At 41.6% G+C, this 22,342-nt stretch overlaps 3 protein-coding genes across 3 annotated transcripts; 2 read left to right on the forward strand and 1 right to left on the reverse strand.

Moving 5' to 3' along the window:
• Positions 1–1,446: 1,446 nt before the first annotated feature.
• On the forward strand, positions 1,447–3,352 carry LOC104600679 (MYB-like transcription factor ODO1). Its single transcript, XM_010263761.3, has 3 exons — positions 1,447–1,897; positions 2,143–2,272; positions 2,377–3,352. The coding sequence occupies exons 1-3, from the start codon at positions 1,765–1,767 to the stop codon at positions 3,023–3,025; spliced, it is 912 nt and encodes a 303-aa protein (XP_010262063.1). The 5' UTR covers positions 1,447–1,764; the 3' UTR covers positions 3,026–3,352.
• A 5,044-nt stretch (positions 3,353–8,396) lies between these two features.
• LOC104600680 (BTB/POZ domain and ankyrin repeat-containing protein NPR1-like) lies at positions 8,397–13,547 on the forward strand. Its single transcript, XM_010263762.3, has 4 exons — positions 8,397–9,431; positions 10,381–11,128; positions 12,637–12,834; positions 13,086–13,547. Exons 1-4 carry the CDS (start codon positions 8,898–8,900, stop codon positions 13,355–13,357), a joined length of 1,752 nt encoding a protein of 583 aa, XP_010262064.1. The 5' UTR covers positions 8,397–8,897; the 3' UTR covers positions 13,358–13,547.
• A 513-nt stretch (positions 13,548–14,060) lies between these two features.
• Positions 14,061–15,955, reverse strand: HSFA2 (heat shock transcription factor A2). Its single transcript, XM_010263764.3, has 2 exons — positions 15,406–15,955; positions 14,061–15,222 (listed from the first exon to the last, which is right to left on the reverse strand). Exons 1-2 carry the CDS (start codon positions 15,697–15,699, stop codon positions 14,365–14,367), a joined length of 1,152 nt encoding a protein of 383 aa, XP_010262066.1. The 5' UTR covers positions 15,700–15,955; the 3' UTR covers positions 14,061–14,364.
• Between the last annotated feature and the right edge of the window lie 6,387 nt (positions 15,956–22,342).

A 22,342-nucleotide genomic window follows, 5' to 3' on the forward strand; every position in this document is an offset into this window, starting at 1 on the left:
TTGGCCATTGGACTTAGTATTGTGTCCACATGCACATGCAGTCTTGGGCTTTTTAGTCCCAAATATACTCTTTTGAATCTCAGCCAATCCTTTTCTATGATAATCGGAGGGAATTCTTTTTTGTGCTTTTGAAAATGACACACCCAGGCTCGTTATCTCTCAAACTTTGAATTAGAATGTCTCTTAATGTGTGATGAGGGCGGATTTGGCCCTCCAATGACATTGTGACACCGAGGCAGCTCACCACCATATAGCACTTACAGGCAGCTCGCCACCATGCAGCACTCAGGTAGCTCGTCACTAGGCAGTTCACCACCATGCAGCACTTACAGATAGCTCGCCACCATACAGTCTGACACCTTACAAATAACTCACTTCCTAGTTAGACTGACCACCGCATGACAACCCCGAGGAGCTCACCACCGTATCATGCATTTTACGGGATTGACTTGTAACGGCTATATTAGCTCACCCACTCCCCGATTTAGGCAGAAATGGGCAACCTTACTAGTTGGTGGCTTTATCCCCACCTAACACGAAAACAGCTCCCATCACAGCGGGAATCCAGGAACTACTCCACTAAACACACGAGGACTCTAGTATATAAAGGCCTCACCCCCTAGGGCGAAAAGGGGGGAGAAAAAGAAGGGTGATCTCTACTCTCTAGCTCTCTCATTCTCTAATATCATTTTCAACTCACTATTAAGTGTTGACTTAGCCATCGGAGTGTCCCCACCGGGTAAGCCACCCCGGGTTCTCTGATTCAGTTCTTACAGGCAACAGTTCCCGCCGTTTACAAAGATGAGCCGATCATCTCCTGTAGGGAGCAACCGGGTTGCACTATACTAGGGAGCTCTACTTCAACCTCTGAGTCACCGGCCACTTAGAAGCAGACGAGATGAAATGACAAAATACTAAGTCAAAAAAAATGATATGTGACCAAAAACCGTTACATCAATGCGGAAGACTATTATAAGAGCATGTGTCATTGCACGTATGCAAGTAAAGATCTAAGTATTAATTATAATATGTGATATATGAATTAATTTGTATGACTTAGACATAAATCAAGACAAGTATCTATTTATTTATTTTTTGGGGGAGGGGACAGGGGAGGGGGTGGAGTTGGGGGTTGAAGTACAAAATTTTGGACGTTCCGAATTTTTTCACCTCTTCAGGTGAGCCTTCGTAGAAAAGCCTTACCAAACGGAAACTTAGGCTTTGTGCTTGGTGACTTGCAAGATTTGTGTTTCCAAAGCTCGATAGGCAAAAGCTTATTCAAACAGAGATAGGCTCTTCAAGATTTGTGTTTCTAAAGCCTCAAATCACAAAGCCCCAATTTCAGGCGGCTTTGTGTTTTGAGTCTAATCTATAAGTGTTTTAACTTTAAATTATATATTTCAAAGGAAACACTTGAATGCGTAAAACACTTTTTTGTCACATTCTTGTTTACCACAGCCCCAACCCAAACTCAAAAGCAGAAACCCAGAAAGCCAGACTAGTCCCACAGAGGACTTTTCAGCTTTTACCCCCAAAACCTTTTTGGTTATCATGATGGCACATCACCCTCAGCTCAGGCCTCATTAAATTCACCACCACTGTGCCCTCATTTCATGCCATCCATTCCCCCACTTCTTCTCAGTTTGGAGACTTACTGCTTGGCAACAGCTCTAGCTTTCTCCAAATCTGATTTGATTTCTTTATTCAATATGTTCCATCAATGATCATATCCTGCAATTGACTGCATTGCTGGTGTTGAGAGAGATGGGTCATCATTCATGCTGCAACAAACAGAAGGTAAAGAGGGGACTGTGGTCACCTGAGGAAGATGAGAAACTGTTCAACTACGTTTCCACCCATGGCCATGGTTGTTGGAGCTCAGTTCCAAGACTCGCCGGTAAAACACAACTAATATCCACATCTTCTCTAATGCTGCTTTACGTTAATTTATGAATGTTGAACATAACTGCATCTCCCCACTCCCATATTGCTGATGAAAACTTTATTTGAATTTCAATTCAAATGCATTTGATTTACCTGTGTTGTTCTTTTATACATCTTTTGCTCTGTTATTTAAAAGCTCTTAACCCATCACTCTTGAAGAAACGAAATGCATTAATTCTGCTTCATTTCATGTTTCAGGCCTGCGAAGATGCGGCAAAAGTTGCAGGTTAAGATGGATTAATTACCTCAGGCCAGACTTGAAACGTGGGCACTTGTCTTCCCAGGAAACCGATCTCATAATCCAACTCCACAGAGTTCTAGGAAACAGGTAATTAATTTGTTCATCGCTGTAATCTAATTTAATTAATCAGGGCTTGACAACTCGTACAAACTAAAATGATGATTGATGAGATGAGAGATCGTATACTACAGGTGGGCTCAAATTGCCAAGTACCTCCCGGGAAGAACAGATAATGAAGTGAAGAACTTCTGGAACTCGAGCATAAAGAAAAAGCTTATCTCTGGTGCTACTGTTTCTGTTGACTTAACTACCCTATCAGATGTCTGGAATCCAGTTGCATCTCGTGAGGGTTTGTTGTCTCTAAATGCAAACCCAGATCCAACCGTTGCTGGCCAACAGCGTCACTTTTGTCTTCCACAACAAACAACAAAGCTAGCAAGTTATGATGATGGTGATTTTGAGCCAGACATGATCGATTACGATGTCAACTGGATAAGCGTGTCACAGCCGCAGCCGCTGCAAACAGAAACAACAGATTCTTGTGACCTGATGCCGACAGAGAGTTGTGGTTATAGTATTCGTCATCATCATGGTCATCGATATCGTCCATCGGAGAATTATCAGGATTACAGTCAGACCGATGAAGCCACAACCGCTTACGATGGACAGCTTCTGGGATCCGAGATCCCCAACATGGACAAATGTGGAATACCATCTTCTTCTGCTTTACATGAAACTACTGAACCATTTACTGCTTTCCCTTCTTCAGCTTGTTTTCCATTTCGCTCTTACCCATGGAATCCTCAAATGCCCACCAATCAGAGGCAGTGCATTAATTGACGGAACCATACCAGCATCATTATCAGTATGAACCCTCCTACTCCTAGTCCTAGTCTAGCATCGATCAGACTGGGTTCCAGAGGTTCGATCGGCTTGGTTGCTTAATTTTCTCATCATGTGTGAATTCAATACAAACACTTGTTAATGGATTTATTCCACCCTCCCAAAAAAAAAAAAGTATTTATGGATGTGAATTTAAAGCTTCATTAATACAAACATTTGTGGGTTTCATCGATATTGCTTCTCAAAAAGCTTCATTGAGAAGTTGCAGAAAAAGGTTTCCTTTCTACATGCATGTTTGCAATTAACCATATATTTGTATATTGAAAACTTTTAGATTCTTTCTTTTTTTTTTTTGAATGAACTGATTTTTATTGGAGAAATTTGCAACCTTCGATTGCCCTTGGATGCACTGATTTTTATTGGTTTATAGCGTACAACCGGTTTGGGCTTTTTGTGAAAACTTGAATTAACTAGGCCCAAAGGCTTGAGTACGAAATAGTGTAAATACAGATTCTGAAGATCCTTGCAAATACAGAAGTTACTAACAGGTGGGGCTAACACATTTGTACCGATCCTCCAATATAAAATCAGAGGATATTAATATGATCCAAGGAAGCAGTTCGAGACAGGGGATTTTCTCAAAAATTAAGTTGTGTCTCAGAGCTGAGTCTCAACGGTACAAAAATAAACCCTTCTTATCCGAGATTATTCTAACCACGTAGACTCTTTCTGCCCCTTGATCAAGGGACAATTGTCCCACAAGGTAAGATTAGTTGCCCAGATTTTCTCAATTACCTTGCCAAACTTTGACCACACTAAGCAAGTGTCTTGCTGATATGGCATCAGTTTGATTATTTATAAATGGGCCAAGAAAAGGAGACTAGTCAAAGATATTTACCCATTGGTGTAGGCTATACTATCAGCCGTAGGATTTGTCCATACACCAAGGTTATTCTGAATCGAGGTCATCTGGCCACTCAGATCAACACAATCTAAACTGCACCCCTTCTGGATGGGGGCTCCTATTAAATTGTAGATACAATCACCTTTCCAGGGTGGATTAAACACCACTTCCGCAGGCATTCACAAATTCTCACGAAAAAAATAAGGGAGACGTGGATTTATCATCTATCGTTAGAACTTAGAATCGAAACGGAATCCATGATTTGGGAAAAAAATAAGGGAGGCGTGGATTTATCATTCACCGTTCTCTTCAGATTTGGGACCAAAAAAGTCATTCTAATCCGAAACGAATCCGTGGTTTCTTTCAACCAAACGTGATTCTCATCATATAATTGTTAGAATCCAAAAAAATCGATTCTGCAGAGTGATGCCAAACGGGACCTTACTTGCTGTAGGTTGTCAATAGTATTTCATATACTGCAACTGCTATCCCCCGCGCCCGTGGTCTTATATATTCCTCCATTATACATCAGCATGCCCATGATCGGTGCAATACCTGGAGATCTCTCAATTTATAATAGAGATGTGTGACGGCAATTCACAGAAGATAGAGACTGAGTAAGAAAAGTGAATAGGAAATCCCGTTTATGAGAACTCATGGTCCTGACTCCTGACCCTTTCGCTATATATGTAGTAGGACAGGATATGGTCCCAACACCTAAGCCACTGTGTGCAGCGTTCCCATAAGCAAAGGCAAACCAACTTTTCTTCCTTGTGGCTGGGTGAAAAAGAAAGGAAAAACAGCAATGATACAGAATTAGGCTGCATTTGACATTTCTTATTTTAAGGATCTCTCTCTCTTTTGCAATTAAAATGCCCCTATGAAAATGAATTTGGCTTCAGTCGGGGCAAAGTCCGTTCAAATAGCCTTTATAGCCTTGCATCGTATTCCTTGCTTATGTGCTTTATTTTATGGGAAGATATTCCCAATACAAGATTGCAAAAAGGCAGTTGGAACAGTATAAGCATGGACTTACACCGACAGAAGCTGATCTCTATAAAAATTGAATTTTTAACAGCCAAAAAGAGATAAATCCTTAAAATAAGGAATGCCACATGCAGCCTTAGCCCCTCCTGTAAGGAGAAAATAACTGATAAATAAATGAAGTGGATTAACAAATGAAATAAAAGATTTGTATGCATTTGAGTTCCTTACCCATAACATGAGCAATGACAACCTCTCTCCTATTGACATAATAAGGTAAAAGTATCAAAACGTGAGAGTAAGTAGTTTATTTAATAAAAAAAAGATAGCGGTGCAAGTTGGGTGGGCCCAACTTGAGTATGGACTGACCCAGCCCACAACTTTGTTCGGTCTAGATTTGGATTCCTGGCCATCAGGTTGGGCCTAAGGGCCCAAGGCTTCAATTTTTTTTCAAGTTGAGCCCGACAATTAGTATAACCTTATATCAACCTGAGCCCAGCCCGACTATATATTCATAAATACATAAATTGATGGTTTTGACTTTTCACGACTCAACGCACATGCATTCACACTCGTCTGGAAGAAAAGTCAAAACTAACTTAATTTTGGTTCCAAACAAACAAGACCTTTTTCACCCTGCAACTCTCTCCCCAGGCCTAGGTTATTACTTATGTTAGCTGTATATATGGGTTGAATTGGATTTCCATTTACAGCCCTACCTAAGTGGGAGCCCATAACCCATTAACCAGCCCAGCTAGAAAAAAATAAAAATACTAGTGCCAGATCATCATCATAGATGCTCGACCCTTTTTGTATTTGTCGTCGTTCAAGCTCTATAATCTATTTCTTTATTACCAAAAATAAAATAAAAAAGCTCTATACTCTATTTCGTAATTCGTAGCAAATATTTTAGGACCGAAATAAATACAGTGGGTGTCCACCCAAACAAACACGTACGAGGTTTGGGACCCCCAACTAAAGTACCACGCAAAACGAGAGGCGGATGACTGAACACGTCACCGTTGGCCTGAAACACCAGCTCCCAAAGCATATCCTTAATTAATGGAGCCCGGATCTGCTCCTCAGCCTGGCGCCTCAAAATGCCCTCACAAAATGTGAAGTAACAGTCGTTAGGCCTCCATTCCGTTGGTCCCCCTCCCACCCCACCCCACCCCACTCAAGTCTTATTCGGCACTTTCTAGTTTTCTGTTCAATTCTCGCTTAAAGCCTTTGCCTGTTCTCTTTTCTCTTCGGTAACGAAAGAATGAAACCCTAATGCCTTCCATTAGTTGTATTGTTTTCTCTAGTAGTTGGCGATCTCACCGGTGAGAATAGATTTCGATGACAATACCCTACGGTCATCGATGAAATGAGACTCCAGCAATTCTGCTTATTTCTCCACTTGCCCAAATTCTCATCCCCGTTCAACTACAACATCAGTCCATTCAGCATCTACGCCTATGTTGAATTCAACAACCTACAACTCTCGTTCTTGTTGGGATAGTTGTTCTCATATGGAAATAGAACCTCTAGAAGAATTAAATGTGAATCCTCAACCTGTTACTCGAGGAGATTTCATGTATCCACGATCTTTTATGCTTAAGCGCAGTAGTAATATGTTAGCAGACCAGACAGTTGTTTCAACCAAAGCGATTGTCTCTGCATTTTGGACTACAGGAGTTGCTAATCAAGGACTGTTAAAGGGGCAGCATGCCTATTATTTGAAGCAACATGAAAATGTTAGCTGATGGAAATGCTGACCATGCAAAAGCACCTTCCCATATGGATGATGAAATAGCTAAAGTCTTCAGATCAGGTTTCTGATATACAATCACATGATCCATCAACCAAAAACTCATCTTCAAATATGAAATAGGAGCCCTCTAAATTAGAAAAACCAGAGAAGGTTGTAAGTGGTAAGGGGACATCTAGCACTCGCAAAAGGAATTTATGATCTTGACTTATTCTTTAAAATTAATGGGAATTTCTACCAGAAGCTTTGAAAGATTGGGAGTGGAGGAAGCAATGAGGTTTACAAGGTCATCTCATCCAATTGTACAATCTATGCCCTTAAAAGGATCAAGCTTAAAGGCCATGTTTATTCTATTGCATATAAATTTTTTTCAGGAGATTCAATATCCAAAGAAGCTAAAGGAAAGAACAACATCGTACAACTTATCAACTATGAGATACAAAACTTCTAACCATACACTATGCCTCTCAATTAAGTCTCTGGTTAATGCAATAACAGTTATACATTAGAAAAGATTTTGCTACTGAGTCACTTCTAGCTTTTCATCAAACTAATAGAAAATAAACCAAGAGAAAGCTGATAACTCAAGAGCAGTTGTTCATGAACTAGTAATTATGCAACACTAAGAAGATGAACAAATGCTTAGCAGTTGTTCATGAACAAGTAAAAAATACAATCTATAAGCAAACTAATTGTTCATAACGTTAAAATAGTCATTCGAACTACGGGAGATTATAATCACTCCAATTAGAAGTTTTGGCTTCATGAACTAAGTAAAAATCAATCTAATAAGAATTCAAATTTTTTGAAAGGGAAAAATCCTGAACTTGGTAATGATCATCGATGTCATAGTCTGATGTCATAGTCTGCATGTGAAAAAAATAAAAAACCCCAATGGAGGAAGCCCTCGTACTATCGCCGAAATCTATTATGGCCAATGAGATTGCTAGCTTTCGGGGAGAGCACTACAACTGACGGAGGGCGCTAGGGTTTCATTCTTCCGTTGCCGCCTGTCATAAAGAAAAGAGGAGAGACAAGGGTTTTGAGCGGGAATAGAATAGAAAATTAGAAAGTGTCGAATAAGGCTTGGGGGTGGGGGGAGGGAGCTAACGGAAATGGAGGCCTAACGAGTAACCACTGTTAGGCTCCTCCGCTTGTGTATAGAGTTCACATGGGCTTAGGAACATCTCCCGTGAAACATGCACATTCACCGTGCATCAGGAACATCTCCCGTGAATAATAACAAATAAGTACGGGAGATGTTCCTAATGTATGATAAGATGTGTGTGTGTGAGGCTCTTGTAAGGCGCCAGGTGTGAGGAACAGGTCCGGTCTCTCAGGCTGCGAGGAGCAGATCCGGACTCTAAATAATGAACTCTGGTTAGCCACTGCCACGGTGCCACCTATGACCTAACCATTTATGTCCATTCTTTAAAACAGATTTTGGATGATGTGGCCACCTTCAACTGACAGGTAATTCGGCCACAATAACGTAACCATGACTCTGATAGCCACGTGTTAAGTTTATGTATTTAATAACATGCTCCTGCATGTGTGCATGGCCATGGGCAACTGTGACGATCATCTTCATCTTGTGTTAGTTAGAGTTTGTTTGGTCATAACTCTGTATACATACGCTATGTATAGTAATAGTATATACAATTAATTAAACTAAATAATAAAATAGCACCGACAAATACACGAAAAAGTAAAGGGATCACATAACACACTGACATCCATCCTAAACCTCTGAACGAACGAAACGACAACCGCATCCCGTTGGCGGGGAAGGTTGAAGAGAGACGACGTGATCAACGATTCACCAAATCGACGGTGGTGATTGATCAAGTGCAGCACCCATTTTTGCCTGCGATGAAAGCCGAGGTCAGCGTAATGCGACAATCACCATTTCATCAACATCCATCTTCTGGTTTTTGGTGTTTCAGTCGTCGCACACTCCCGTAGCTCATCACAGTATCATACCTCCCTAATTTCTCTCTCTCTCTCTCTCTCTCTCTCTCTCTCTCTCTCCAATTTCGTTCGTCGCTCCTCATTCGTGGCCGTTTCCCTCTTTTGATTTCTCCTTGTCCGTTCTCTTCTGTGCCTGCCCCCATGGCCTCCTCCTCTTCCTCTTTGTTCTTCTCTTCTCTCTGTCTCTGCCGATCCCAATCCACGTTGTTTTCTCTCAAGTAGTCTTAGTCGTTTCCTTCTCTCTCTGTACCCCTTCCATGGATTCTCGAACAACTTTCTCAGACTCCAATGATAACAACAGTGGGAGCAGCAGTATCAGCTTCGTCTCCAACACCGAGACCTTGTCCCCGGAAATCTCTGCCCCTGACGTCACGGCCCTTAGACGTCTTTCTGAAAACCTAGAATCCATATTTGAATCCCGTGATTTCGATTTCTGCAGCGACGCCACGATCGTAGTTGACGCTGGCCGCGAAGTTCCTGTTCACCGCTGCATTCTCTCCGCTCGAAGTCCTTTCTTTAAGACCGTTTTCTCTCGTTCTGCGGGCAAAGATGGTGGTACCAAGTTCGAACTGAAGGAATTGACCAAAGATTTCGAAGTCGGCTTCAACTCCTTTGTCACGGTTTTAGCTTATTTGTACGGTGGAAAGATCAAGCCATCACCTAAAGATGTTTGTGTCTGCGTCGACGACAACTGCTCACATATCGGATGTCGACCAGCTGTGGATTTCATGGTGGAAGTACTCTATGCCTCTTTCACCTTTCAGATTTCTGAACTGGTGGCTCTTTATCAGGTAAGAGAGGGACCCTTTGTGTTCTTGTTCATTACTTGAGTTTTGATTTAAAGCTCTAATAACTGCCAATCATTAAATAATAATTCTTCCAGGTGTCTTTTATGGGTTGTTACTTGAATTTCTAATTAATCGTGAGAAGTGGTCCTGTTGCTAGAATTCATATTACAGCAGTTAGGTTGCTTCAGCATTCATTCTAAATTTCTTAGGATTGTTCCCTTTAAGCTAGTATTTTCTGGATCACAAGAAACAGTGACACCCTTTGATATATTTGATCTTCTTCAGCTAATTAACATAGTTTCTTTTATTCTTATAACATGGTTAACTTTAACTCATGAAACCGAACAACCTCTTAAGAGATTTTGTTGTGAAAGTTTTCTTAATCCACATGATCTTCACGTGGAGCAGTTATTTGTGTCTTACATGGTATTAATGGTGGTATTTGGTGACTGAAATTGAACAAATGATTATCCAATATGGTTAGGAACTCTCTTGTACATAGACACGAAATGGTGAAAGCTTAAACTACCCTAATCCTTTATACTAGCTACATGGGGATAATCGTTATCTGTCAGGGATTATTTGTTTCTGTAATCATCTGAAATGAAAGTTAGATCGTGAAAGTATAAAGACATTGAAGCTGAGAAATAGGCAACTGGTAATTTTGTCATAGCTTACTTGATAGCAACTTGTATTTCAAGTAATTATTCTCCATATAGGTTCGTCCTGATCTAATGGAGAAGTTGGTTGCAGATGTAATGTTGACTTTACTCTAGGGATGTTTAGTTGACTAGGGTTGACCAACCATGTGCTGTTATTCTGATACATAATATTTATGTGTATTTCCCTACTTTTTGCAAGGATTAGTTTTGAGGAAAGTAGTTAGTTCAGAATTAATTGTCAGCTTGCTCTGAAGGATAAATGAAAGTAGAATTCTTCTCTTTCATTGCAGCGGCACCTACTTGGCATTCTCAACAAGGTGGCAGCAGATGACATCTTGGTGGTATTATCGGTTGCATATATGTGTGATAGAGCTTGTCAGAAATTGATGACAAAGTGTATTGAGATTATAGTCAAGTCTGATACTGATATTGTAACTCTTGAAAAGACTTTGCCCCATGATGTTGTTAAGCAAATCGTGGATTCACGTATTGAACTAGGTTTGGATGGCAATGGTGGCAACATTTTCCCGGATAAACATGTGAAAAGGATACATAGAGCTCTAGATTCTGATGATGTTGAATTAGTAAGGATGTTGCTGAAAGAGGGGCATACTACACTTGATGATGCATATGCTCTACACTATGCCGTGGGATATTGTGATGCAAAAACTACCACAGACCTTCTGGATCTTGGACTTGCTGATGTTAACCATAAGAACCCAAGGGGATTCACTGTGCTCCATGTTGCTGCAATGCGGAAAGAACCTAAAATTATAGTATCTCTCCTGACAAAGGGTGCCCGACCATCTGACCTCACACCAGATGGAAGAAAAGCACTTCAAATCTCAAAAAGACTCACCAAATCTATGGATTACTTAAAGTCCACTGAAGAAGGAAAGGCCTCTCCTAAAGATAGGTTATGCATAGAGATACTGGAGCAAGCAGAGAGAAGAGATCCATTATTAGGGGAAGCTTCAGTTTCGCTTGCAAAGGCAGGTGATGATCTGCGGATGAGATTGTTGTACCTTGAAAATAGAGGTATGCTATTCTGATAAAGCCCAAATTTATTTTCATTTCAGTATGTAATCCCTTATTATATGGGTTTGAACTAGACGAATTCGGATCTGCTCCTCACAGAGTGCGCCTCACACCAACCTCATAGCACATTTCAGTCATGCATTGGGAACATCTTCCCATGAATGAAAATTTACAAGTATGGAGATGTTCCAGATGCACGGCTGAAACGTGCTGTGAGGCACGCTCTGTGAGGAGCAGATCTGAACTCGAACTAGACTTAACAAATTCATACTCTTAACAGTTTGGCCTTGAGGAAGTTCATTGTTTTTTCCAAAAATATTGATTTGAGCATCAAAGGTCGCTCTACCTCAATTGATTCGTTTCAAGTATGCACAACAAAGTTGTTATGCATGCTAACACAGCAAGATGTAGATATACCTTTATATTCTTCACCAGATAAATTAAGAATGTATAAGAAGTTGGCTGCAATGTGCAATTACCAATTACACAATGTTGATCTCAGATATCTGGGGTCTTGGGAGGCGTGGACTGGACACAGATCTAAGCTTTGGCGTATTTTGCCAAAGATGAATTAAGTTTAATATATACATATATATAATGACTATTTTGGTCCTTGATTAAGACAGTATAGTAATTTTATAATTCTTAAAAAATATAGTTTGGAAAAGTATTGGATTGCAATGATGATGTTTTTTCCAGAATGGTTATCCATCTTGACATGTTATATTCTCTGATCTAATTAAACTGATAAAAGAGGCATTTCTTCTATGGCAAAACCTTTTTTGTGGATTGCACTAGGTTTATTCTTGTTTTAGAGGAATTCATTTTTAGGTCATAAATTGACCTACGGCTTTTCCAGCAGAAAAATTTTTTTAGAATGCTTTTGACAATTTCTACCATTATTCTGTTTTTAAGAGTCAGTGCCATTCTGGAAAATTGACAAGTTCATTGTTTCATTTTGAAAGTTGTGTTAAAAGGACAGGAAATGATGATCAAACATTTGGACTTTAAATGTTCATCACTATGGTTTAGTTAAACCTGAACTGTCAATCTATTTATTAAAAAAAAAAACCTGGACCGTCAATCCTAGAAAGGTGTAATCATCGAATATGAGAACTATTTGGTGGTACATGCTCCTACTTCTTTATTGTCCAATGATATAATTCAGTTTTGGATGTGACATTGGCATTGCATGTTGAACCTCTAGACCATGAACTGCCAGCACCAGAGGCCTGATTTGATTTAATGAGCAATCAAGTATGCAGAGTTTCAAATGTGACCCTAGTAGGTCAATTAGTATGTATATTGGCAAGGAAAGGTGTGAATAGTTCATCAAGGCCAACAATCTTGAGACAACTGCAATGTATTGTACATCCAGTGTTATGATTTTCCACTAGTTCTTAGGCATAATCATGGAACGTTGCCCCAAATATTTGTATTATGATTTTTGCGGTTTAGACTACATTGCACTGATGATTGCATTTCTCTTTTTCTGTTCCCTCATTCAGTTGCTCTGGCAAAGCTTTTATTTCCCATGGAAGCACAAGTTGCCATGGACATTGCACATGTGGATGGCACTACGGAGTTCCCATTAACTATCAATTCCAGAAACTCACCTGCTGGCCAGAGGGCGATGAACTTGAATGAAGCACCTTTCAAGATTGAAGAGGAGCATCTAAATAGGCTGAGAGCACTCTCTAAGACTGGTAAGTCATTCTGTGTTTGTCCCAGTCCTTGCTCTGGAAGTAGCCATATGGTTTATTAATGCAGGCTTACTACACCTTAGACATGCCAATTGCTGAACCGATTGGGCAATCCTGATCACCTTATGCGTGACTCTAATGTTATGTGATCTTGAATCATAACTGTTCCCACTTCCCACAACCCGACATGTATCAATTCAGGTTATATGGCGAAAATGTTAATCAAGCCGTGAATCTTCTTTCTGGTATTGCAGTGGAGCTCGGGAAACGTTTCTTTCCTCGTTGCTCAGAGGTGCTCAACAACATTATGGATGCTGATGATTTATCGGAGCTCGCATACCTTGGAAATGACACGCCAGAAGAACGTCAACAGAAGAAGAGGAGGTACACGGAGCTCCAGGAGACACTAAGTAAAGCATTCGATGAAGACAAAGAGGCGTTCAATAGGTCCACCGTATCATCTTCATGCTCATCCACTTCTATAGGAATGGGGAGGTCCAACAACAGGCACGTCACAAAGAAATAAGTTAAAGAGAAAACGCCCATCCATCTTTTTTTGTTCCCTGTAATCATTCTTTTGCTTTCTCCCTGTTTTGCACACGCTTTCTCTGTAACATATTTTAACATTCCTTTTGGACATCACCATGTTTAACGAAAGGAGTTTTGTTTTCCCATGTTCACCTTATTTATAAATGTTTTTTTTTTCTTTTTGTTCATCTTGTTTATTCTTGGAAATATCATACAAACTTGTCATAACTATAACTGAATGAAATTGTCAAGTGACAATCAGCAGCTACATTTCGACCTAACAACCTTGTGTGAAATTCTATTACAAGTAATGAATCTGCTGCTTATTTTGCAAAAAATAAAAAAATAATAATAACTTTCACTGAAATTGTTCCAGGTCCAAAGATCAATGATTTTTAAAACAAACTACTCACCAATAATAGACTTGCAGATACGCAAGCTTGTTGTGGTTCTGAATTGGGTCGAGTGGAAATTTTTAGTTGGATAACCGTGACCATTCCATGGAGTGGAAATGGGTCAAGCAGTTGTTTCTTTCTTCCTTTCTTTCTTGGGTTATTATCTAAAACTTCCCTTCACTTCACTCTTCTCTCTTTCAAGTCAAGGACGAGTTGCACTCCATAAATAACCACGTAACATAGGGATTGGCAGAAGGAAAATGCTCCTTTACTCTGTATTTCAATTTTCAACTGCAAAACGAATGAATGAATGAAATGACCCAGAAAGTATATATAGACAATAAAATATTTATACAAAAACAAAAACAGATAACTGTCTTTCTTGTCAGCACCTCTGCATCTTCAGACCCTTCCCTGCTATACATAAGACCTGTGTACGTGGTTAGTAGTAGTACTGTTACAGGACGGAGGATACGCAGCACAAGCACAGACGCTTAAAAACACTAAGGTGAACTGCGCATTACTACCATACCCATAACAATAAACAATACAGTGGATGCAGATTCAACAACCAGCCGATCCTGTATCAATGATGCCATTTTCCTTCCAATTACGGTTTGTTGGACCCCAGATAACCCATTTGCTCAACCAGGTCCTGTACATTTTCTCCCCAATCGGGTGGTTTCATGATCAAATCCTCCACCTGGATATCAATTTCCGATTGATCCCCCATTTGAACTTCTTCATCCCCATCACCCGTAATGAGGTCATCGTTCAGTAATTCCTCCCAGGCTATGTCACCGACAACAGTTGTCAAATCTGGTTCACTTGTGGAGGGGATCACATCAGCTTTCTGGTGCTGAACAGGACTATTCGTCGTTTCGTTGTCTACGGCAACAGAGAACAATGTCTCTATATCTGATTCTATTGTTGGCACTTCCTCCTGCGCTTGGTTCCGGTACCCCACGAACTGGGCCGTCTCTACGGGTGACGCTGCAATCTCCTCCGCCGGCAAATTATCTATGCTCCGACTGGCGGGCAATCTCCGTTTCCGCCCAATTTCGCCGCTTCCCAGTTCTTTCTTTAGCTCGTTCCTCTGGATGAGTTGTTGCAGGAAAGCAGGGTTCCTCAGAGCTCTAGCAAGGAAAGCCATCATTTGCTGTTGCTTCCTCTCTGTACCTTGCAGCCGTTCCTCCATCCCAATGAGTTGATCTCTGGATGCTTGCTGCTGCTGTCTCAGTTTGACAATTTCCACCATTAAAAGGTGTCGATCCCTCTTCAGCCTGTCGATTTCGTCTTCCAAACCATAGCACCCCAACTCGACCCAAGCTGCTGCTCCTTGTTGTTGCATGTGCTGAGCCTGGGAGGCGTGTCTTCTTCTCTTGATGTTCTTTAACAAATGCCTCTGCCCTCCCAGAAACCCTTCATTTGCAAACTCCCATCGATCCGGATCAACTTTTCTGAAACCCTGTAGCAATTATAGCATTGAAACTCATCAATAATCAAAATTGTTGGCATATGTCCAATTAATTAATCTTTCACAGATTAGCTCGAAAACAACAAAAGATTACGAGTATCATAAAATTAAAAAAGAAAAAGAAAGAAAGAAAGAAATTACAGAGGAAGGGAAACGAGAGAGTAGAATACTCACATATGTGTTGAGCTGACGAATGAAGCTCGAGTAGTTACTGTGCTTGAAATATCTGGGAAGGAGATTGGTCGAGAATTTGTGGGAATCCCAAACAATGAAGCTATTGCGGGCTTTGCTCCAGGAGACAATTGAGTCGGTTGCCGGGTCCTCGACCATATCGTAGGTCTTCGTCAAGAATGGAGGAGGACCCGCGTCGTGCAAACCCTCCATGGGTTGCGGCGGCAAAGCCGACGACGACGATGGAGCAGTGCCGACCACCGTTACTTCCTCTTCCTTAACAGTCACTCCTTCCATGGCCGTCTATCTTCTCTTTCTTGATGAATAAGCAAAGTGGATAGCAGTAAGAGCACAAAGAGACGGAAAGAAAGATATTCAGTCCATTTGAGAAAAGCTCCAAACAAAATCGGAATGCTGGTGGAGAGTGAAATGTGAACAGAATAGAAATTTGCTGGTCTGCTACTACCGGGGATTTCGAAAACGGCGGATTCGGACAAGGGGGATGGCGTTTTATAGGGAGTGGAATCGAAAGTTCTGGAGAGAGGAACTGCTGTCTCTACCCTCTCTACTATCCAAATATCTGCCCACCAGCTTTTTGTTTGTTTTTAGGGTAAATTACAAAGGCCCCCCCTTACTAGGGTCAGTGATAAAAATCTCTATACTTTTTTTTTTGCGACCAAGACCCTGTCAAACAAATACCTCCTCCGTTAATATTCCGTCAGTTAATTTCGAAAAAGATTCATATCTAATTAAACAAATACCTTTTCTTTTACTCTATGAAATCATCACCAAAATAACGATGCCAGTTGACGCCATTGCAAGGAATGAGATTAGAAGAACAAAAGAAAAGAAGTAAGAGACCGAGAGGTAGAGAGAGAGAAGGGGATGTTGCCGCTGCAACTACTAACAGCAGCGGTGAGCACAAAGCATACCTTCACCACGGTACAATGGAAGTTTATCTCTGATGAAGGGTTTTTTGGCAGCATCCTCTTGTTCAGACTATTTTTAAGTAGCTGATGATTCAGAGGTCAAGTTGGAGTATTTTTGCTGGATGAAGACTTGGATGTCGAGCTGACTAGGCCGAGTTGGGGGGTAGATTGGGTGTCAAGCTAGATTGATTACTGAGCCGGGTAGCTCTTTAGAGAAATCTGCAAGGAATAAATGTTAGAGGACCCAGGGTGTCTAAGCCGGCAAAATCACTCCAATGATTAAGTAAGTACTCTCGCAGTAGATCGCAAGCTAAAAAATCAAAAAAATATGATAGCTCGAATGTGTTTACTCGCCTCTCTCCCCTGTGTCATTGGGGTTGGTGCCTTTATATAGGCATTGTTTGGTGTGGGCTTCATGCACCGCCTCTGAGATTTCCGAGAGGTCGCCTAACTAGTCCGAGATCCCCGGAGGTAACCACCATGCACGTTGACCACCCTCTGGAACGTTCGATACGTGGGCCAACTTTCGAGAAACATGGGAGTGTCGGGATATGTATGTCGAATTTGTCGACGAGTACATCTCGCAGGTCGCCACTTGAACCTCAGTCGGGCCGGCACGCCCTCGAGGGATGTCGCTCCTCGCGTCGAGGTCACTTCGGCCAGTGACGAGGTGTTACAGGTCGGCCCTGGACGAGGTGCTTCTAGCCGATCTAAATTGTGGTCGAGGTCGCTAGGTTGGCGTAAAGGCAAGTCGCCAGGTCAGCGGTGAAGGCAGGTCGCCAGGTCAACGGTAAAGGCAGGCCGCCAGGTCAGCGGTAAAGGCAGGCCGCCAGGTCGGAGAGATTAGAGTAAAGACGAGCCGCGATCTGGGACTCCAAATCATCACTTAGGTATTGTCTAGGTGTCATCTAGCCGTTCTGAGATGCCATGTGTCACGACATAACATGGTGCTGAGAGCGAACTAGTTTTTCCTTTGTTCTCTTTTTCGTGTTGAATGCGAATTGCTTTTTATTCCGCCCATGCAAAAGAGGCGATTGGGTCTTATGTGGTGCCGAGGTCTTTTATCCACTCGGCACCTTAGCCCTTAGGCTCTGAGAGTGACTCGCAGTCCACTCTTCCTATCCTTGATCTTGCCCATGCCAAAGAGACAACTGGGTCTTATGTGGTGCCAAGGTCTTTTATCAGCTCGACATCTTAGCCCTTAGGCTTTAGGAGCAATTCGCAGTCCACTCTCCCTAACATTATTTAATCAACGTGCGGCCTGACCTTTCCGCCTAAGTGGGTGGTCATTCTGTAATAACTTCTCATATGGCTGCTTCTACATCATTCCATGGGATTATCTTTTTGGACGAGTGCTTGCGAGACTGCTGTGTACGTGTTCTACACCCCCTTGCGAGGGCATAATGTTGTTGTCGGTGTGAGTCGGCAATTCAGGGCCACGGCTACACTACATTAGGCTCGTAATGACATCGGTCGTCCACTCCTACGAGAAGCCACAGGGAGCTCGACCTGCGGGAGCAGCTCTACTAACTGTTGGCCGTCAATTCGCTCGCCTTGAGGGGCTCGACCCGCAAGGGCGTTCACATAGTTCGTAGGCTGCTAACTCCCATGGTAGCCGCGAAGGGTTTAATCTATAGGGGAGACCTCGCGAAGAGGACTGATGAGGCTTATTTGGGCCAAAAAGAAGTTGGTAGAGCTGCTTAGTCTGTTGGCCATCAACTTCCTGCGGAAACCATGACTGGCTCGACCTGCGGGGACAGCCTTACTTCGAGGTGCCTGTAACCAAACTACTGGATGTTAAGGTCATTCTGTTGTTGCCTATTCTACATCGACATGAATACGTCGAGCTGCTCCCATGCTCACATTTGAAAATTCATGCTTCATCTCATGGAACTGTCGCGCTTCGATCTCGGCAAGAACTCCTGATGGCTTTACCGCGGGGAGAGGGGCATTCACATGCGGTAGCGGGGTATTTATCTGGGGTACTGGGGATGCTAAGTTCGGCCTGAATTTGTCTGAATGTCATAGGGGAGTTCTCCAGGTTCATCATAGATGCTTTTGCCCCCCAGTAATCGGTATTCGTTTTGGGTGTTGATGTTATTCAAAAGTGCCTTTGATTTCATAAAAATGGAAATTAGAAAGTGATAACTTTAATTTCTAAAAGGCGAGATCATAGCTTTCTGGAATATAAGGACTTAGCTTTTTAGAGGTGAGAATTTAGCACTTTGTAGTGTTTCCCACAGACGACGCCAATTGATGAAGGGTTTTTTGGCAGCACCCTATTGTTCAGACTACTTTCAGGTGGCCAATGACTCAGAGGTTGAGCTGGAGTATTTCTGCTAGATGAAGACTTGGATGCCGAGCTGACTAGGCTGAGCTGGGGGGTAGATTGGGTGTCGAGCTAGGTTGATTGCTGAACTGGGTAGCTCTTCAGAGAAACCTGCAAGGAATCAATGTTAGAGGACCCAGGGTGGCTAACCCGACAAGGTTACTCTGATGATTAAGTTAGTATTCTCGTAGTAGATCGCGAGCTAAAAAATAAAAAAAAATAAAAAAAATAAAAACATGAAAGCTCGAATGTGCTTACTCGCCTCTCTCCCCTGTGTCATTGGGGTTGGTGTCTTTATAGGCATTGTTTGGTGTGGGCTTCACGCACCGCCTCCGAGATTTCCGGGAGATCGCCTAACCGGTCTGATATCCCCGGAGGTAATCGCCATGCATGTTGACCACCCTCTGAAACGTTTAGTACATGGGCCAACTTCCAAGAAACGTGGGAGTGTCGGGATATGTCTGCAGAATTTGTCAACGAGCACGTCTCACAAGTCGTCACTTGGACCTCAGTTAGGATGGCATGCCCTCGAGGGAGGTCACTTCTTGTGTCGAGGTCACTTCGGCCAGTGACGAGGTGCTATAGGTCAGCCCTGGACGAGTTGCTTCTAGCCGACCTAAGTTGTGGTCGAGGTCGCTAGGTCGTCCGGCCGGCGGTGAAGGCAGGTCATTAGATCGGCGGTAAAGGCAGGTCGCCAAGTCAGGGTAAAGACCAGCCACGATCTAAGACTCTAAATCATTACTTAGGTGGTGTCTAAGTGTCATCTAGCCATTCTGAGATGCCATGTGTCACGATATGACTGAAGGGCCAAATCCACCCTCATCAATTTCCATGATGAGGGTGGATTTGATTACTTCATATAATCGGAGAAGAGAATTCTTGTAGGAGTTGATAAGGCAAGTTAAGGTATGAATTAAAAATGAAGAAACTGAACGTACCCAGTATGGAACTCCATATTTCTTAAGCATTTGGAACTCCATATATCTTAAGCATTTGGATAGGACCGAATGCAAAGGATAAAATACGGTTAACCGAATCGATGGATCAGTTTTTTAAAATATTTATAATATATTATATATTATTTATTATTTATAATATAATATTATACATATATTTATATAATATATATTATAAATATAAAAAACTAAAAAACCGAAGAACTGAACTGATCAAAAACCAAACTGGCGGACCAATTAACTGGTGGTACCGGTTTGGCTTCAATTTAGAAAAACGGAAAAACCAATACCACCGATTTAGTTTGCAAAATATGCCCGTGGTTCGGTACCGAAGTGTGAGCCTGACTTATTTGGACTTATAGTCTACCGTAAAGGAGGAGATAATCAAATATAAATAAGAAATTAATATCCAAAAAACACTAAGAAAACAAGAGCAGAGATGAAACAAGATGCCAATACAGAAAATTGACGGGATGCCATGATTCGTCATTCTCAACATGCCCGTGGTTTTAATGGTGAGTCCTGTTGCTAATTCTCTTGCAATGTCATCACAACGCAATTCGTTGAATCCCAGAATTCCTAAAATTGATATTTAAGGCTCCGTTTGGTTCACATGAATAATGGGTCCAACTGTTTGGTTAAACAGAATTGAAACCCCATTCCCATTTCTGCTGGAATGATATTCCCCCATTTGAAGGAATGGTCATTCCTTACCTCTTCCTTTCTTTGGAAATGAAATCTTATTTCTGCTTATTTTAATTTCCATTTCCATTCTTGTCTAAACCAAATAAATTATGGGAATGGATCATTCCAATTCCGATTCTAGATGATTTTGATTCTGATTCCGATTCCGAATCCAGATGCAAACCAAACAGACCCTAAGTTCATAAAATCTCTCAAAGAAGAAATAGAGCTATCAAAATAATACCAGACCACACTATTTAGCTTTGGTTTTTTGGAGAAGCTCCCAACCACACTATTTAGCTTTTGGTTATTTGAGAAGATCCCATGGCCACTGGGCAATCCAAAACTCATTCTATAATACTGAAAAAAAAAAAAAAAAAAACATTCTATAATACTGGAAAAAAAAAACCATCCTATAATACTGAAAAGAATAGAAGCAGGAACCTCCCCAATCATGGCCAAGTACAAAGGGAGTGAAGATGAAGAACATGATTCCCTACACAGCCCCCAATTGTTGATGTAAGCTGCAGTTGCCGCCAATCCCCAATCCAAAGATGACAGCAGCATTCCTAACGATGAAGCTCATACTCTACCCTGGGTCCTTGACCCAACAGTGTTCGTGAATGGCGGCTCAGACGTCAGCCAATCAAAACGGAAGAGGGGCATTGGGATCAAATTCATCAAACTTCATCAACCCCATTAACGCTATTAATCTTCTCTTATCCTCTATTCTCATCAACAAACACGACCCTCTCAGGAGCACTCACCTTGAGTGCCCAATCTTGATGTCTACATGCACTCCAGACCCAGATGGAGAAAAAACTAACATATGTTCCACGAAAACCACCGCATTTACAAGCAATGAATCTAATCTTAGTGGGATTGTTGGATAAAACTCTGGTCATCGAGGAAATACGTGAGGGAGGAGTCCTAAACCACATTCATAAAACCCAATTCGCCAAAAAATCCATTATTGTAAAGCCGAGTATATTGCATATTTTCAAGTGATGCAGGCATTTCTCCGTTGAGATGTTTGGAGAAAAGCGACACTCCTAGCCATGGTTTTCAAAATTGGGCCAAACCGAACGGTCAGACCAGAAAATCAGAGTGATCGGTTCCGTTTTACCCAGAACCATTATTTCGCCAAAAAACTGTTGATTTGGTCAACAAACTGTTGACTCGGGCAATTAAATCGTTCAAACCGATCGAACCGTCCAACGGTTTGACCATTTTTTATTTTTTTTTTTTATTTTTAAATTTTTTTGTCAGAACAGGTCGTCCGCTTATTCAACCCGGGAACTGAATCCCTGACCGATTTGTTGGTTCGGTTTTAAAAACCTTGCTCCTAGCAACACACCATTAAAGATTTTTTCCCTTGCTAGAGGTTTTTTATTTCGTTTTTCGGTGATTGGAAGCGTGGGCGCTTTTGGGGACCGATTTTCAAGAAAAAACACCCATGCTTCCAGGACCCGTTTTTCACAAAAAAAAACACTTCTACCACACAACACTATGTTGTTTGGTAAGGTGATTTCATCACCATTTTTCATGTATGTGATGACAGGTAAGCACCACATAGGACACATCAGTCAACCGTTGGGGGAAACGGTTCACCGATGCATGAAACGCCAAATTATCGGTGGGGTCCTGATTTTTGAGACATGCCCGGTTTTTTAATAATCGGCTGAACCAAACAATGAGATACATAGGCATTTGTTGAAATGCCTACGTGAATCTGGTGTGGCACCATTTTTTGAAAAACGACCACTTCCAAACATCCTCTAGGTTTTTAGAGAGAATGAGAAAAAAAAAAAAAGTTTAGTGAGGTTTTTTGATAATTTGACACCTTCCGTCATCTGACTTAAAGGCTGAGGATGCCTTTGTTTAACGGCCAAAGTTTAGAAGGTCTTTGTCGAAAAACAAATACAGGGTCTGGGATGCATTTCTCAGAAGCTTGTGCCACTTGCCTGATTCACTGTCTCCGAATGTTCTGGCCCCACCTCATCTCCTTTTGTACATTTTCTAGAAACTTCTGAACGTCGCCA

Source organism: Nelumbo nucifera, chromosome 8, assembly GCF_055504915.1.
Source record: "Nelumbo nucifera cultivar China Antique chromosome 8, China Antique-T2T, whole genome shotgun sequence".
NCBI lineage: Eukaryota > Viridiplantae > Streptophyta > Magnoliopsida > Proteales > Nelumbonaceae > Nelumbo > Nelumbo nucifera.